At 46.9% G+C, this 16,038-nt stretch overlaps 1 protein-coding gene across 50 annotated transcripts in view; it reads right to left on the bottom strand.

Moving 5' to 3' along the window:
- The window catches only part of LOC110497637 (gephyrin), a 117,964-nt gene that overhangs the window by 33,966 nt on the left and 67,960 nt on the right, over window positions 1–16,038 (bottom strand). For 17 of the 50 annotated variants that reach the window (XM_090210951.1, XM_036954628.2, XM_090210985.1 and 14 more), the window contains 6 exons: window positions 15,858–15,950; window positions 14,449–14,610; window positions 11,748–11,921; window positions 11,121–11,270; window positions 10,431–10,568; window positions 9,440–9,574 (listed from right to left, as the gene is read on the bottom strand). In XM_090210951.1, coding sequence (XP_090067077.1) covers window positions 9,440–9,574; window positions 10,431–10,568; window positions 11,121–11,270; window positions 11,748–11,921; window positions 14,449–14,610; window positions 15,858–15,950 — 852 coding nt within the window. Of the gene's footprint in view, window positions 1–9,439; window positions 9,575–10,430; window positions 10,569–11,120; window positions 11,271–11,747; window positions 11,922–14,448; window positions 14,611–15,821; window positions 15,951–16,038 lie in introns of all 50 variants that reach the window. The other 33 variants (XM_090210949.1, XM_036954619.2, XM_036954617.2 and 30 more) reach the window with 3 other exon arrangements.

The following is a 16,038-nucleotide window of genomic DNA, read 5'->3' as shown; positions in this document are numbered from 1 at the left end:
GTTATAGCAAAGACAGTACCTTCCTCCTTTCTTCTCCAATAGAAATCCCAGATTACACTTGTAGGCAATGTCACGTCGACGTTGGTTAAGTTCATGTGTAGAAACACGTCATCGGGTCTAAACGGTCGCCAAACTGCGCACATGCAGGCCGTCAAATCAAAGGCACTCCTTCAATATAAAGTTGTTTTTGACGAAAATAAAAACGTGTCAATTTGTTACTTTCACGAGGACCATGAGAGCCGGCGGAGGCATGAGAGCCCGGAGAGCCGGCGGAGGCATGAGAGCCCGGAGAGCCGGCGGAGGCATGAGAGCCTTTAGCGGTTCCCGGACCTGACGTCATTCCCACCGAAACAAAACTAAAACTAAAAACACTCCCTGATGCTTCCCGTTGTCATTCTGTAAAGATGTGCACTGAGAGTCAGGAAGCAAGTTCAGGGAGTGAGTGTTTTAATAAATAAACGAAACATAATAGAAAACAAGAAACTAACAACACACAGACATGAAACAGAACTAGAAACAATGATGCCTGGGAAAGGAACCAAAGGGAGTGACATACAGTGCCTTGCGAAAGTATTCGGCCCCCTTGAACTTTGCGACCTTTTGACATATTTCAGGCTTCAAACAAAGATATAAAACTGTATTTTTTTGTGAAGAATCAACAACAAGTGGGACACAATCATGAAGTGGAACGACATTTATTGGAGATTTCAAACTTTTTTAACAAATCAAAAACTGATAAATTGGGCGTGCAAAATTATTCAGCCCCCTTAAGTTAATACTTTGTAGCGCCACCTTTTGCTGCGATTACAGCTGTAAGTCGCTTGGGGTATGTCTCTATCAGTTTTGCACATCGAGAGACTGACATTTTTTCCCATTCCCTTTTGCAGACTCCATCAGGTTTTCTTCCAGAATGGTCCTGTATTTGGCTCCATCCATCTTCCCATCAATTTTAACCATCTTCCCTGTCCCTGCTGAAGAAAAGCAGGCCCAAACCATGATGCTGCCACCACCATGTTTGACAGTGGGGATGGTGTGTTCAGCTGTGTTGCTTTTACGCCAAACATAACGTTTTGCATTGTTGCCAAAAAGTTCCATTTTGGTTTCATCTGACCAGAGCACCTTCTTCCACATGTTTGGTGTGTCTCCCAGGTGGCTTGTGGCAAACTTTAAACAACACTTTTTATGGCTATCTTTAAGAAATGGCTTTCTTCTTGCCACTCTTCCATAAAGGCCAGATTTGTGCAATATATGACTGATTGTTGTCCTATGGACAGAGTCTCCCACCTCAGCTGTAGATCTCTGCAGTTCATCCAGAGTGATCATGGGCCTCTTGGCTGCATCTCTGATCAGTCTTCTCCTTGTATGAGCTGAAAGTTTAGAGGGACGGCCAGGTCTTGGTAGATTTGCAGTGGTCTGATACTCCTTCCATTTCAATATTATCACTTGCACAGTGCTCCTTGGGATGTTTACAGCTTGGGAAATATTTTTGTATCCAAATCCGGCTTTAAACTTCTTCACAACAGTATCTCGGACCTGCCTGGTGTGTTCCTTGTTCTTCATGATGCTCTCTGCGCTTTTAACGGACCTCTGAGACTATCACAGTGCAGGTGCATTTATACGGAGACTTGATTACACACAGGTGGATTGTATTTATCATCATTAGTCATTTAGGTCAACATTGGATCATTCAGAGATCCTCACTGAACTTCTGGAGAGAGTTTGCTGCACTGAAAGTAAAGGGGCTGAATAATTTTGCACGCCCAATTTTTCAGTTTTTTGATTTGTTAAAGTTTGAAATATCCAATAAATGTCGTTCCACTTCATGATTGTGTCCCACTTGTTGTTGATTCTTCACAAAAAAATACAGTTTTATATCTTTATGTTTGAAGCCTGAAATGTGGGAAAAGGTCGCAAAGTTCAAGGGGGCTGAATACTTTCGCAAGGCACTGTATATAGGGCAGGTAATCAGGGAAGTGATGGAGTCCAGGTGAGTCTGATGACACGCAGGTGCGTGTAACGATAGTGACAGGTATGCGCCATAACGAGCAGCCTGGTGACCTAGAAGCCGGAGAGGGAGCCCACGTGACAGGAGGAATATAAATAGCATAAATAGGAAAGTATAGCAGTTTCATTTGAGTACCAGGATGTTGACAGCTGTGCCATACAGATTGCAAAATCATTGGGAAAATATTTTTGATGTACCATGGTACACTGTGGACATTATGAGTTGATATATAAAATAAAACACAAGATTCAAAATGATTATATAGAATTCTTGCCACCAACAAAATGTTGAATATTTGGGGAATACAATCATCGAAGCTCTGCAGATTCTGTTGTGAGGATACAGAATCAACAGACCATTTATTTTGGTATTGTCTTCAAGTTTCTGGTCTCAGGTTGAGGAATGGTTGAAAATGCATAACATTGATCTAAAATTGACCCTAGAATTAGTACTGTTGGGAGATCTGGAGAGACCGGGTCAGTCAATGACTAATATACTAATACAGTAAGTAAAAGTATTTATCTTAGATAGATTGAAATTGTATGTTAAACACCAGTGTAGTTGAAAGATATATGGTGTGTATAATATCCGAAGAGGGTGGCCAGCAGAAATAGGTGGGATGGAATGAGGGGAGCTGAGGGTTGGGATGTGGAATTGGAGACAAGAGGGAGTGGAGTTGCTGGGTGGGGGATAGAACAACAGTCAAAGATAAGTCAACAAAAAAAGTCAAAAATCAAAAACATAACAAAAATAATGTTTTGAATGACACTGAGGGACATTGTTGTTACAGTGAATCCCAGGTTGGCCTGAGGCTGGTGCCGTGCAGGTGTTTGTACACATGCATATATACACACACACACACACACACACACACAAATAGTGCCATACATGCACATATTCAGTATGATTTTTGTTGTCCTTGATGTCTATTGTAATTGCATTGCTGTTTTCTTGAAAGGCTAGTGGCCTGGCGGTTGGGAGCATGGGCCGGTGGCTGATGGGTCGCTGGTTCGGGTACCCTTTTTGACCTTGTGGGAGATCTGTCGACATGCCCTTGAGTCTGTTAGATGACTAATGTGATGTATTTGTTGAGCGGCTTCACTGCAAGTATATTGTATGTTTTAAATATTTATATATACTGTGGAAGGACCACCAGAGGGCAGGCTGGGCTCACGGATAGTAGCCCAACAAGGCATGGGAGACAAGGTAACCAGAGGCAATTAAGCACAGCTGACGGTACTAATGACATATTCTCCTTCCCCTATAAGAGAGAGAATGGAACCAGCAGCGAGTGGGGGGAAAACTATCTCTGGAAGATGGCCACCGAGACAGAGGAGCTATCCAGGAAGAACCACTAAGACGGTGACAATTCTGTGACTTTTGTTGTAGTTTAAAGATAATCCTATTGTGTTCCTGTTTCATCTGGAGAAGATATATGTTTTTCCTTGGAAGATTTTCATTGATTATGTTGGAGTGTTTGTGTTGACCAAATGCCCTCAATAGAGAACTGTGTTCAAACAAGAAAAGCTACTCCTGACTCGTTTATTCCACCTTCCCGCTTTAGAGTGACGCCCAATTACTTGGTCCGCTCACATTGGTGGAGAATGCGGGCACTAGGTGGACGAGTGACACAAGGATAAGTGAGTAAATCAAGATTCTTCCAGTAGACCCAGAGGAACCATTCAAGAACGATGGATAACGCCCTACTACAACAATTGATCACGGCACAGCAGACAACCATAGAACTCCTGCAACAACAGCTGAGCCGACGAGAATAACCTAGAGTTAAGCCAAGAGCGGCTGCTCACACCATCTTACCTCATCTCACCAAGGAGGATGATATTGAGGCCTTCCTCATGACCCTCGAAAGGACGGCCACCTTGGAAGAGTGGCCACCCACAGAATGGGCGAGCGCATTAGCCCCTCTTTTGACCGGGGTGACTCAGGAAGCCTATTTTGACCTGGATTACCGCGAAGCTGCGGACTATGGGCGACTAAAAACCGAGATCCTGTCCCGGCACTAGCTGACTGCCAGAGATACGGCCGTAAAGTTCCATCAATGGACTTATACAGTGCCCAGATCTTCGCATTAATAAGACTGACAAAACAGTGGCTAGAACCTGGAAAGGGACTAGGACATGTGCTAGAGACACTCGTAGTGGACAAGATATTGAGGGAATTACCCAGTGACTTAAAAAGGGTTGTGGGGCAAGCCAACCCGTTGTCAGCCGACAAAATAGCCCAGGTGGTGGAAACATATCGGTCTACAGGGGAGTTGTTAAAAAGTGACAAGGAGGAACGGAAGGAGGCTTCCAATCCCGTACCACGACTCACCCCGGCGCGTCCGCCACCGAAACGTCAAAGCCCCCCCCGGAGGTGGGAGAAGTCAGCCACCACACAGCAGGGTCGGTGTTATAAATGTCAGTCTCCCGACCATTATGCCCCACAATGTCCTAGCAAGGATGAGCCCATGGTCACGGAGTCATCACTGCCTACCCCCACACATCCCGTTTTGAGGGGGCAGGATCAACACTGTTGGTTAGCAGAGATAGCCCCAGAGATTCCGGTTCGAGTCGAAGGACAAGATGTGGTAGCCATTCTCAACTCTGGAAGTATGGTTACGTTAGTAGAGGAGCGGATGGTGACCTCCGCAACACTGCTGCCAGACAAAGTAGCCGTATCCTGTATCCATGGATACACCCACTATTACCCCACTGTGAATCTGCCTATTCTCACTCCAAAAGGAAGGTGTACAGTAGGGAAAGTGCCCCAGCTGAAGGTGCCATTATTGATCGGGAGAGACTGTCCCCTATATAAGGAGCTTCAGCAGATGACGTTATGCACGGGAAGAAGGGGGACAGGAAAGAAGAGAAAATCCAAGCCCGAGGTAGTAGTCCTACAAGGAGACGTAGCCGCGTCCTCGTCCTCTGCAGCAAAGGAAGAAATAGCGACCCAACGTTTACGACAGATATTCCAGGAAACCACCGATGAAGACACCTGTGAAGGGTTATACACAACGCAGGAAGGAAGGAGCAACCAGGCGCTAAGGGATATATTTGAAGCTCCATCCGAGGAGGGAACCTGGAAGGGATTCTCCACGGTCACCCCTGATGGGGATGGGGAACAACCTCCACATCCCTCTACCGAGGTCGACCTGCCCCAGGAATTAAAGGGACAGTTCGGCACCTCGCAGCATAGATACCCAGACCTAAGGGAGGCCATGAGGAAGGTGAAGGTGATCGACGGGAGGAATGTCGACGGATCAGGTGAGCCCCCTCTTCCTTACTATGCAATCAGGCGGGGTTCTTATACTGGGTCGTACGACGAAGGGGGGAAGACCAGGAATTACTAATGGTGCCTAGACCATACAGGGATACCGTTCTACAGTTAGCCCATTCCCACGTCCTAGGAGGACACCTGGCACGAGACAAGACTATTGACAGATTCATGCAGAGATTCTATTGGCCCCGGGTCACCCGGGATGTGGCCAGGTATTGTAGGACGTGTGATCAATGTCAACGTACAGCTCCACGGCCACACCTACGTAACCCTTTGATTCCTCTCCCCATCATAGAGACTCCCTTTAAACGCATAGCTATGGACCTCGTAGGACCCCTCCCAAAATCCGCCAGAGGACACGAGTACATCCTAGTGGTTATAGATTACGCTACCAAGTTCCCGGAGGCCATACCCCTGCGTAACATGTCGTCAAAGGGAATTGCCAAGGAGTTATTCCTGATGTTCTCTCGTGTGGGCCTCCCCAAGACGATCTTAACCGATCAGGGAACCCCGTTCATGTCCCGGTTGATGAAGGACTTGTGTCGGTTATATCAGGTTCAACAGATATGTACAAGCATATTCCACCCTCAAACAGACGGGTTGTGTGAACACTTGAACAAAACGATTAAAAGCATGTTGAGAAGAGTGGTGTCCCGAGACGGGAAAAACTGGGACATGCTTCTCCCACACTTAATGTTTGCCCTGCGAGAAGTACCCCAGGCATCCACTGGATTCTCTCCGTTTGAATTGCTCTATGGTAGACCCTGTCGAGGGATCCTCGACTTAGCCAAGGAGACCCAACCATGCCCCTTTCGATCCACAATAGAACACGTTACCCTGATGAGAGACCGCCTGTCAGCAGTGTGGCCCACAGTCAAGGAGCATATGGAGAAGGCACAAAGGACCCAAGGCTGGGCTTATGATAAGTCCGCGACCCCTTGTGATTTCACCGTGGGAGAGAAAGTGATGGTGCTCGTGCCCACGGCCGAACATCGCTTGCTGGCGCAGTGGAGGGGGCCCTATGAGGTAATGAAAAGGGTCTCACCGGTCAATTACCTCATCAAGCAACCTGACAGGAGGAAGAAGGTCCAACTCTATCACATAAACCTGTTGAAGACGTACCATGAACGAGAGGAGGAGGTGGCTTTGATGGCCCTGGAGGGCAAAGGAAAAGAGGAGTCTCTACCACAGGTGCGCTAGACAAGCTGATTATGAACTTCGGTCGAATATTCTCTCCATTCCCAGGACAAACAGATGTCCTGTTCCACCATATCCACACTGAACCCGGCAAGAAGGTGCATACCCGCCCTTACAGGATTCCTGAGGCTCGCCGAGTCATCGCTAAGAAAGAGGTAAGGGAGATGTTGAGGATGGGCGTGATCGAGCCATCAACGAGTGAGTGGTCCAGTCCCATAGTCCTGGTCCCCAAATCCGATGGTAGTATGAGACTCTGCAACGACTTTAGGGGCGTGAATGCCATCTCCACATTCGATGCGTATCTCATGCCCTGCGTGGATGAACTCTTGGAGCGCTTAGGAAAGGCCAAGTTTATCACCACCCTGGATTTGACGAAGGGATATTGGCAAGTGCCGGTGGCTCCGGAGGATCGCCAAAAGATTGCCTTCGCCACCCCAGAGGGGCTTTTCCAGTATGTGAAGCCAGAAATCTTGATTGTTTGTAGGTGACCAAATACTTATTTTCCACCATAATTTGCAAATAAATTCATTAAAAATCCTACAATGTGATTTTCTGGATTTTCTTCTCATTTTGTCTGTCATAGTTGAAGTGTACTTATGATGAAAATTACAGGCCTCTCATCTTTTTAAGTGGGAGAACTTGTACAATTGGTGGCTGACTAAATACTTTTTTGCCCCACTGTATGTTTATTCCATGTTTTGCCAGGTCGCAGTTGTAAATGAGAACTTGTTCTCAACTAGCCTACTTGGTTAAACAAAAGGTGAGATACATTTTTTTTAATGTCATGTCAATGCTAATAAATAAGTCACTAGCTAGCTAACCCACAACTGTAGCAGTGTATTTTGAGAGACAAGGACTCATTGTGCACTTACATTTTCAATAAACATTTGGAGACTAAACATTGTTGACAATATGTAAACTATCTAAGCCAATGCCGTCTGTTTTGCCCCATAGTTGCACACGTGTCGGTTTTGTTGCTAAATAACCAACCATAGGGTACAGTACACACTTTCCCCAACAGAGAGTGCTGTGGAGAACATAAGAATTATTTCCATGACACACTATGGCTTAGACTGTTGATGCAGCCTGGTGCTGCATAGCTCTCTCAGTCTCTGCCTCTCTATGCTTCTGCCTATCTGCATCGGCTCAATCAACAACTGCACTCCATTTACATTTATAGGGATTATTGATGCAGGTTGAGGACTGCTTTGCATGGGGCACACACACACACACACACACACACACAAGATTGATCACTAGAAACACACTGCGATCTCGGACGTTTGAAAAGGTCCTGAGAAAGTCGATATGCCTTCCTCTGCGTTTACCTAAAAAATAAAAAAAATATTGTCCAACACTGGGAGTAAACTCGTGATGCTCGGAGCCGGAGCGTGCTGCTTAGACCACTGCTTTAGCAAGCCGCGGGAATACTGATGATACCTGATGGTAATAGTGTGTCGTTTTTAATTTGTTTGTTTTAAGCCTTCCCCAGGCCATATATCACTAACCTTTTCCACTCAGAATTAATACCGAAACTTAACCCTTTGAGTTGTTTCTGTTTTAACCCTGTAACCACACAGAATTAACCCTGAAACCACAAAGAATGAATGCGTCACAAATAGACATTCATCTATAATACGTCGAATTTCGAAGGGAAACTATGAGATCTTGTTGCAAGCACACACGCACACACTCTTTCTTACCCAGTTGATGCGGTCTTATGAGGCTGTGAAGGAGAGGGGAAGGGCACTCAAAGAAACATGACAGCAAGCACAGAAACAAACCACTAAAAAGAAGCTCCCCTTGTTTGATAGAGCCCCCCCCCCCCACCCCACCAGGTGGATGACAAACGCAGCAAAAGCTCAAGCCAGACTCTCTGTCCCATTGCCTTATGATCAAAGCACTATAATGGGATGAAAGTATGATCACAGAGGCTGGCAAGCCACAATCATCCACAGAACAGGCATACCAGTTAAAAAACATGATGAGAACAGGCTTAGTGCTGAAAGACAAAGTCTGCCAACCAGTCTGATCTAGTCAAGTTACACCCCCCCGGAACCCCTACCACTCGTCCTCTCTCTAAGCTCAGCAACACTGTGAGGGACAGAACACAGGTATCTTTTCTTTTCACAGCAACTCAGACAAACCCCAAAACTCCTGAAGTATCAACTCCCCCAGAGTCGGAGCACTATACACATTAAGCCCATTCATTATCACTACAAACATGGTGAGTAATGAGTAAGATCACGTCTGCTTAGTTTAGATCACTTACACAAGAACCAGAAACACCTGAACCAATCCGCAGCCCAATATAAAGTCATTAATCATCACTGGAAGCATAAAGGAAGAGTTTCGATCACGTATTACCTCGGCAAGGTACCTCAACTGGGGGGTGGGGGGGGTTAGCGTTAGGACATGAAAACAGCAGCAGCAACATGCATGTCAAGTCTTTGGTTGGTTTCTTTGTTTCCACAGAGTCACAGTGCAGTTGGACACAGATAGACATGACACCTGTCAATCAAATCATTAAGTGGGACACTCCGCCAGAGGTCATTGATCTGACCAATCGCAGGACGTTTCTGCGTTCAAGAAATGAAATGTTAGAATTTTAAAGCGAAGCATGGAGATAGGATGGAATTGAGGTCAAGGGGAGGAGCCTATAATTCCAACCAATCAACAGACAACATTCTGAACATGATCTCAGAGTTACGGAACCATAGGGATCCAATAGAGGACCTCCCCTAAAACCATGGAGGAGAGAGAGGGAGTTGAGGAGCAATATGCCTTCACCTCCCAGCATTGGTGGGACAGAGCAAGGGGGAGGCAGCGAGGTAGAGGGAGGGAGGAAGGGTTAGGAGATGAGAGGACTGGGTGAGGCTGGGTGAGTATCGGGTACAAGGGGGACAGATGGATGGGCAGTGGGGTAGGTGTAAGTATAGGGCACAGGATGTGTCTTACTTTGGGTGTGGGGCAGGAGGCAGTGGAGAGGCGCGAGGTGGCCTGGGCGCGTGGCGACTCAGAGGGTGTGGTGCTCAGAGAGGCTGTGTCTCTGGGAAGAACCTGTACACCCCTGGAGATGATGCTGTCTGGGATCTATGGAGAGAAGTTACAGCCAGTTATTGCGACTCCTACACACAGGCAAAGAGGAAAGCTGTGTGCACAAACAGCACTGGGATCTCTACTATACACAGAGAGACAAGACATCTCGAAAGCACACACCGATTGGTCAGTCAGTCTACGTTTTTTGGTGACTCCAGATCATAATTTTCCCAATTGGCAAGTCAGATGTTTCTAATAAGTGTAACAACATGATTTACATTATAAGCATCAGTAGACAAATGCCCCAGAAGCATGTTAAACCCTGTGTGTGCGTGTGTAGATCCAGACACACTGTGAAACTGCGAGGAGACAAACAGGCCTGGCAGGCCCACAGTTTCCCCCCAGGGCTGCTGCTGTGGATGTGTGGATCTGCGACTGATCCGTGCGGCTCATTCGAGCAATGCTAACGGGCCCTGGGAGGGCCAGTGGGATTTACAGGGGGTTTCCATTGGAGCGATATGGGCTTAGCGATGCACTAATTAAGACAATAAGCTTTACTGGCAGCCCAGCACTGAACCCCACTCGGCTAATTAGCAACACAGGCTAACCCAGCGTGCGCTAATAACATTGCCTTGGCTCCACCTAGCGATACACCACACGTCATGACCTACACAAGACGGGGTGAACCTCAAAAGTCCCTCCTCGACTCCTCGCGTTCTCCACTCCCAAGATTCCCTTCCTCGGGTCTGTGAAGGAGGTGGAGAAAGGACGGGATCGAGCACTTTTGAGATTCATCTATGGCGTTTTGCAGGGAGGAATAATGGAAGAGGTGACGTGCAGAGTACACCGGTATGTGATGTAGGGGTGACGTGTGACATGAGGGTGGGTGGGTGGTTCTGAGGGGTCTTACCGTTCCCGGCTGGTCTCCAGAGCAGAAGCAGGTGAAATTACGTGGGGCTGGGGGGAGGTCAGATAGCAGGCCAGGTTGATAGTAGCTACCTTTTGCCATGACAACAGCATGGTTATGGTGCTGCTGGGGCTTCCCCTTCTGATGATGGATATGGTTCACGGGGTCAACACAGGATGGGACAACAACATGAACACACAAATCAGGCAAATACACACATGCGTGCAAAACACACAAACATTTAGAGGTGGATTTATGAGTGACGTATCACAACATCACAATGGATCAACGCAGTAATGGTGTGAACAGGGACGGGGGGGGGGGGGGGTAATAATGTAACAGACAATACATGCATTTAATGAGCTTCAAATCCCTCTCCTCCTCCCTAATCCTTCCCTCAGCCCTCCCTCTTCTCCTCTTCACCTCCAACTCACCCCCCCCGTTCCCCTTCACTCCCTCCCTCCCTCCCGCCTCTCCTCCGTCGATCCCTCTTTATGTGCTTAATCTCCTCCGTTTCAAATCCTCACGATTCATTCTGATGGCCTTTAGGATACGAGAAACTGACCATGGCACTAATCATAATATAACGAACTAAGATACAGGGCTTCTCCTACCGCTACCCCAGAGTGCTTCATGTAACATTCATAGCCACCAGCAGAGCACATTATCACACCGTGTTCACAATGTGTTTACCTTGGCAGCGATGGCGGCGGCGGTGATGTGCGAGTTGTGTCCGTGGGAATGGGAGTGGCGGTGGTGGGAGTGGGTGTGGTGGTGGTCCTCGGTGGACGCCGCCCCGATGTCCTTCATCTTCTCATCTTCATCATCCTCACACTGCACACCCTTAGAGTAAGAATTCACTTCATTAGTAAAGAACAGCTCATGCAGAAAAACCACAATTTAAGGTGCAGTACTTCATAAAAATAAACTTCAAAACAATTGATAAAAGACAATTACAGTAGCATGGTAAACGTTGTAACAGCAGCTTTATAACGATTAAAAGAAGTACTGCTACGAAGTCTTCTGTGAAGTGAAAACGTGATTATTGGGCAGGAATAAAGCACTCGAGCGCAGCAATATTTCAGGTGTCCCCCTTTCGTGGACCTTTTAACATACGGTAGCCAAGCACCTGTATGCTCAAGTGTGGGATGGTTATATCACCACCTTTCATACCACACACACACAAACACACCTCTAAACCTTGTAAAAAATACAACACAACAAACACGCCAATCTCTCTCTATCCCTCCCTCCTTCTCCCTACCCCTTATTACACCGTGAAATACATTTAAAAAACACAGGAGTGCTAAAGAGTGCCACCTTCTCCTCTGTCTGGGTGCAGGCGACGCTGTTGAGGGTGAGGGGCGGGGAGAGGGGCGGCGGGGGTGAGGGCAGGTCTTCCAGGGCATCGTGAACCTCCTTCACCTTCACAACCGCGTCACGCAGCAGGTCAATGGCATGGGGCAGAGCAGGCAGGATGAACTGGAAACACTCCTGTAGGAGGAGAGAGTTTGGGGTCAGAGGTTAGAGGTCAGGGAGAGTAATAGACAGCAGGTGTATTGCACGTGCACACACACACACACACTCAGAGGGACACAGACATACACACACTCGTGTGCATACTCTTGTTTACATATACGCTGCTCAAAAAAATAAAGGGAACACTTAAACAACACAATGTAACTCCAAGTCAATCACACTTCTGTGAAATCAAACTGTCCACTTAGGAAGCAACACTGATTGACAATAAATATCACATGCTGTTGTGCAAATGGAATAGACAACAGGTGGAAATTATAGGCAATTAGCAAGACACCCCCAATAAAGGAGTGGTGCAGCAGGTGGGGACCACAGCCCACTTCTCAGTTCCTATGCTTCCTGGCTGATGTTTTGGTACCTTTTGAATGCTGGCGGTGCTTTCACTCTAGTGGTAGCATGAGACGGAGTCTACAACTCACACAAGTGGCTCAGGTAGTGCAGCTCATCCAGGATGGCACATCAATGCGAGCTGTGGCAAGAAGGTTTGCTGTCTCTGTCAGCGTAGTGTCCAGAGCATGGAGGCGCTACCAGGAGACAGGCCAGTATATCAGGAGACGTGGAGGAGGCCGTAGGAGGGCAACAACCCAGCAGCAGGACCGCTACCTCCGCCTTTGTGCAAGGAGGAGCACTGCCAGAGCCCTACAAAATGACCTCCAGCAGGCCACAAATGTGCATGTGTCTGCTCAAACGGTCAGAAACAGGCTCCATGAGGGTGGTATGAGGGCCCGACGTCCACAGGTGGGGGTTGTGCTTACATTTGCCAGAGAACACCAAGATTGGCATATTCGCCACTGGCGCCCTGTGATCTTCACAAATGAAAGCAGGTTCACTCTGAGCACGTGACAGACGTGACAGTCTGGAGACGCCGTGGAGAACGTTCTGCTGCCTGCAACATCCTCCAGCATGACCGGTTTGGCGGTGGGTCAGTCATGGTGTGGAGTGGCATTTCTTTGGGGGGGCCGCACAGCCCTCCATGTGCTCGCCAGAGGTAGCCTGACTGCCATTAGGTACCGAGATGAGATCCTCAGACCCCTTGTGAGACCATATGCTGGTGCGGTTGGCCCTGGGTTCCTCCTAATGCAAGACAATGCTAGACCTCATGTGGCTGGAGTGTGTCAGCAGTTCCTGCAAGAGGATGGCATTGATGCTATGGACTGGCCCGCCCGTTCCCCAGACCTGAATCCAATTGAGCACATCTGGGACATCATGTCTCGCTCCATCCACCAACGCCACGTTGCACCACAGACTGTCCAGGAGTTGTCGGATGCTTTAGTCCAGGTCTGGGAGGAGATCCCTCAGGAGACCATCCGCCACCTCATCAGGAGCATGCCCAGGCGTTGTAGGGAGGTCATACAGGCACGTGGAGGCCACACACACTACTGAGCCTCATTTTGACTTGTTTTAAGGACATTGCATCAAAGTTGGATCAGCTTGTAGTGTGGTTTTCCACTTTAATTTTGAGTGTGACTTTTTTTGAGCAGTGTATATTACCATTAGTATAGTATTTGTATACTCCTGTTTACACATATATTACCATTAGTATACTCCTGTTTACATATATATTACCATTAGTATACTCCTGTTTACACATATATTACCATTAGTATACTCCTGTTTACATATATATTACCATTAGTATACTCCTGTTTACACATATATTACCATTAGTATACTCCTGTTTACATATATATTACCATTAGTATAGTATTTGTATACTCCTGTTTACACATATATTACCATTAGTATACTCCTGTTTACATATATATTACCATTAGTATAGTATTTGTATACTCCTGTTTACACACTGCTCAAAAAAATAAAGGGAACACTAAAATAACACATCCTAGATCTGAATGAATGAAATATTCTTAAAATAGTTTTATTTTTACATAGTTGAATGTGCTGACAACAACATCACACAAAAATGATCAATGGAAATGAAATTTATCAACCCATGGAGGTCTGGATTTGGAGTCACACTCAAAATTTAAGTGGAAAACCACACTACAGGCTGATCCAACTTTGATGTAATGTCCTTAAAACAAGTCAAAATGAGGCTCAGTAGTGTGTGTGGCCTCCACGTGCCTGTATGACTCCTGTTTACATATATATTACCATTAGTATAGTATTTGTATACTCCTGCTACCAGTCACTTTTCAGCCCCTTTTACAAGTATATCCACCTATCACGCCCACACTGACACACAATCACTACACGCACTACGCACACACTCCACCCACCACTTATGCTGTTGACAAAACTAGGATGATTATTTATCCTGTTACTTTCTCCTTGTCTCTGCACATATCTACCTCGCTACTCCAGTATCCCTGCACATTTGGTACTGTACATAGCTTCTCCTCTTATTTCTTATACTTTTTTGATACTGAATACCGAACTGTTGGGTTGGGCAAGTTAAGCATTTCGCTGTACTTGTTCATGTGACAAATAAAAACTTGAACGCGCACACATCAGATCTCACCTGTGAGCCCTTCTTGCTGCCAGGTAGGTTGATGATGAGGGTTTTCCCTCGGATTCCACAGACAGGCCTGGAGAGCATGCCCAGAGGTGTGACCTGAAGCGAGCCCATCAGCATAGCCAGCGCCATCCCTGGGGCCTCGCGCTCTATCACCTCTCTGGTGGCCTGCGGCATGGGGAGGGAGCAAGGGACGGAGAGAGTGGGAGGGGGGGTCACATAATTACTTTACTATACGGCACAGACAGTGCATAAGTACAGTTGTCATCACCTGCCTACACTCCACATAACGTGCCCCTACAGTATAGCAGGGTTAGCAACAAGCAACAGCTACTGCTTAATCTACTGTATTATAAACTGGGTGGTTTGAGCCCTGAATGCTGATTGGCTGACAGCCGTGGTATATCAGACCGCATACCACGGGTATGACAAAACATGTCTTTTTACTGCTCTAATTACGTTGGTAGCCAGTTTATAACACCAATAAGGCACCTCAGGGGTTTGTGGCCAATATACCACGGCTAAGGGTTGTATCCAGGCATTCCGTTTTGAGTTGTGCATAAGAACAGCACTTAGCCGTGGTATATTAGCCATATATCACACTCCCTCGTACTTTATTGCTTAAGTATACAACTGCCACATCCACTGCTAACACCCTTGTGATTAGGGTAGCTACTCCAATGAGCAGGAGCCACAGACAAACAGGCAGACAACATGTTGACATCTTTAGAACAGTGATTCCTTTCATCTCTGATGTTTCTTTCTTTAGCTCAAACCCCCTTCACCTGTGTGTGTGTGTGTGTGTGTGTGTGTGTGTGTGTGTGTGTGTGTGTGTGTGTGTGTGTGTGTGTGTAACCCCCTGTTAACCCCTCAATCCCCTAGGGAGAAATGCCCTCTGGCAGCCCCTGTTAGTTCTATCCCAGCGGGGGGGGGGGGAGAGTGGAATTGATTTAAGAATAGTGACGTTGTGTGTCCTCAAGTTGAATGCTACTTCAAACATGCACATTAGTAGAGAAAGAGAGGAGGACGGATCAAAGGAAGAGAGGAGAGAGGAGGGGAGAGAAAGAGAGAGAAACAACGTTTACAGCCAGCAGCAATCCCGCACTTTCCCTCTCACACACACAACAACCATAAAATATGACACTCATACACACATTTCCAAAATATGCAAGATGTATAACAGAATGAAACAAAATGTTTCATTTATCTGTAATGTGACAAACCTGACAAAGCATAAGACAATCTACGGTTTGACAAACACAATGCACACATAAACATGCACACTGACCATGCATGCAGGTGCCAACCAACACACACACGTGCAATCACAGCTACATCGGCTTACACTACATCTAGGGTCGACACTCATCCACACTCACATGGACACAAACACAAACTTTGGGGTCCCCATGTACCTCGGGAGTGACATCACGAGGGGCGAAGCCTGTACCCCCTGTGGTCAGGATCAGGTTCAGCTCTTTCTCATCACACCAGTCCACCAATGTCTCCTGAGAAAACAGAGAAGAGAGACAGGCTATTGGCTGGGAGCAGCGTAAATCACAGAAATTACCACCCTATTGGCTGGAAGCAGTGTCA

The sequence above is a fragment of the Oncorhynchus mykiss genome, chromosome 19, assembly GCF_057628025.1.
Source record: "Oncorhynchus mykiss isolate SJ-2025 chromosome 19, ASM5762802v1, whole genome shotgun sequence".
NCBI classification, from domain to species: Eukaryota; Metazoa; Chordata; class Actinopteri; order Salmoniformes; family Salmonidae; genus Oncorhynchus; species Oncorhynchus mykiss.
Note: the sequence above shows the minus strand (reverse complement) of the source record. Positions and strands in the feature narration are given on the sequence as shown.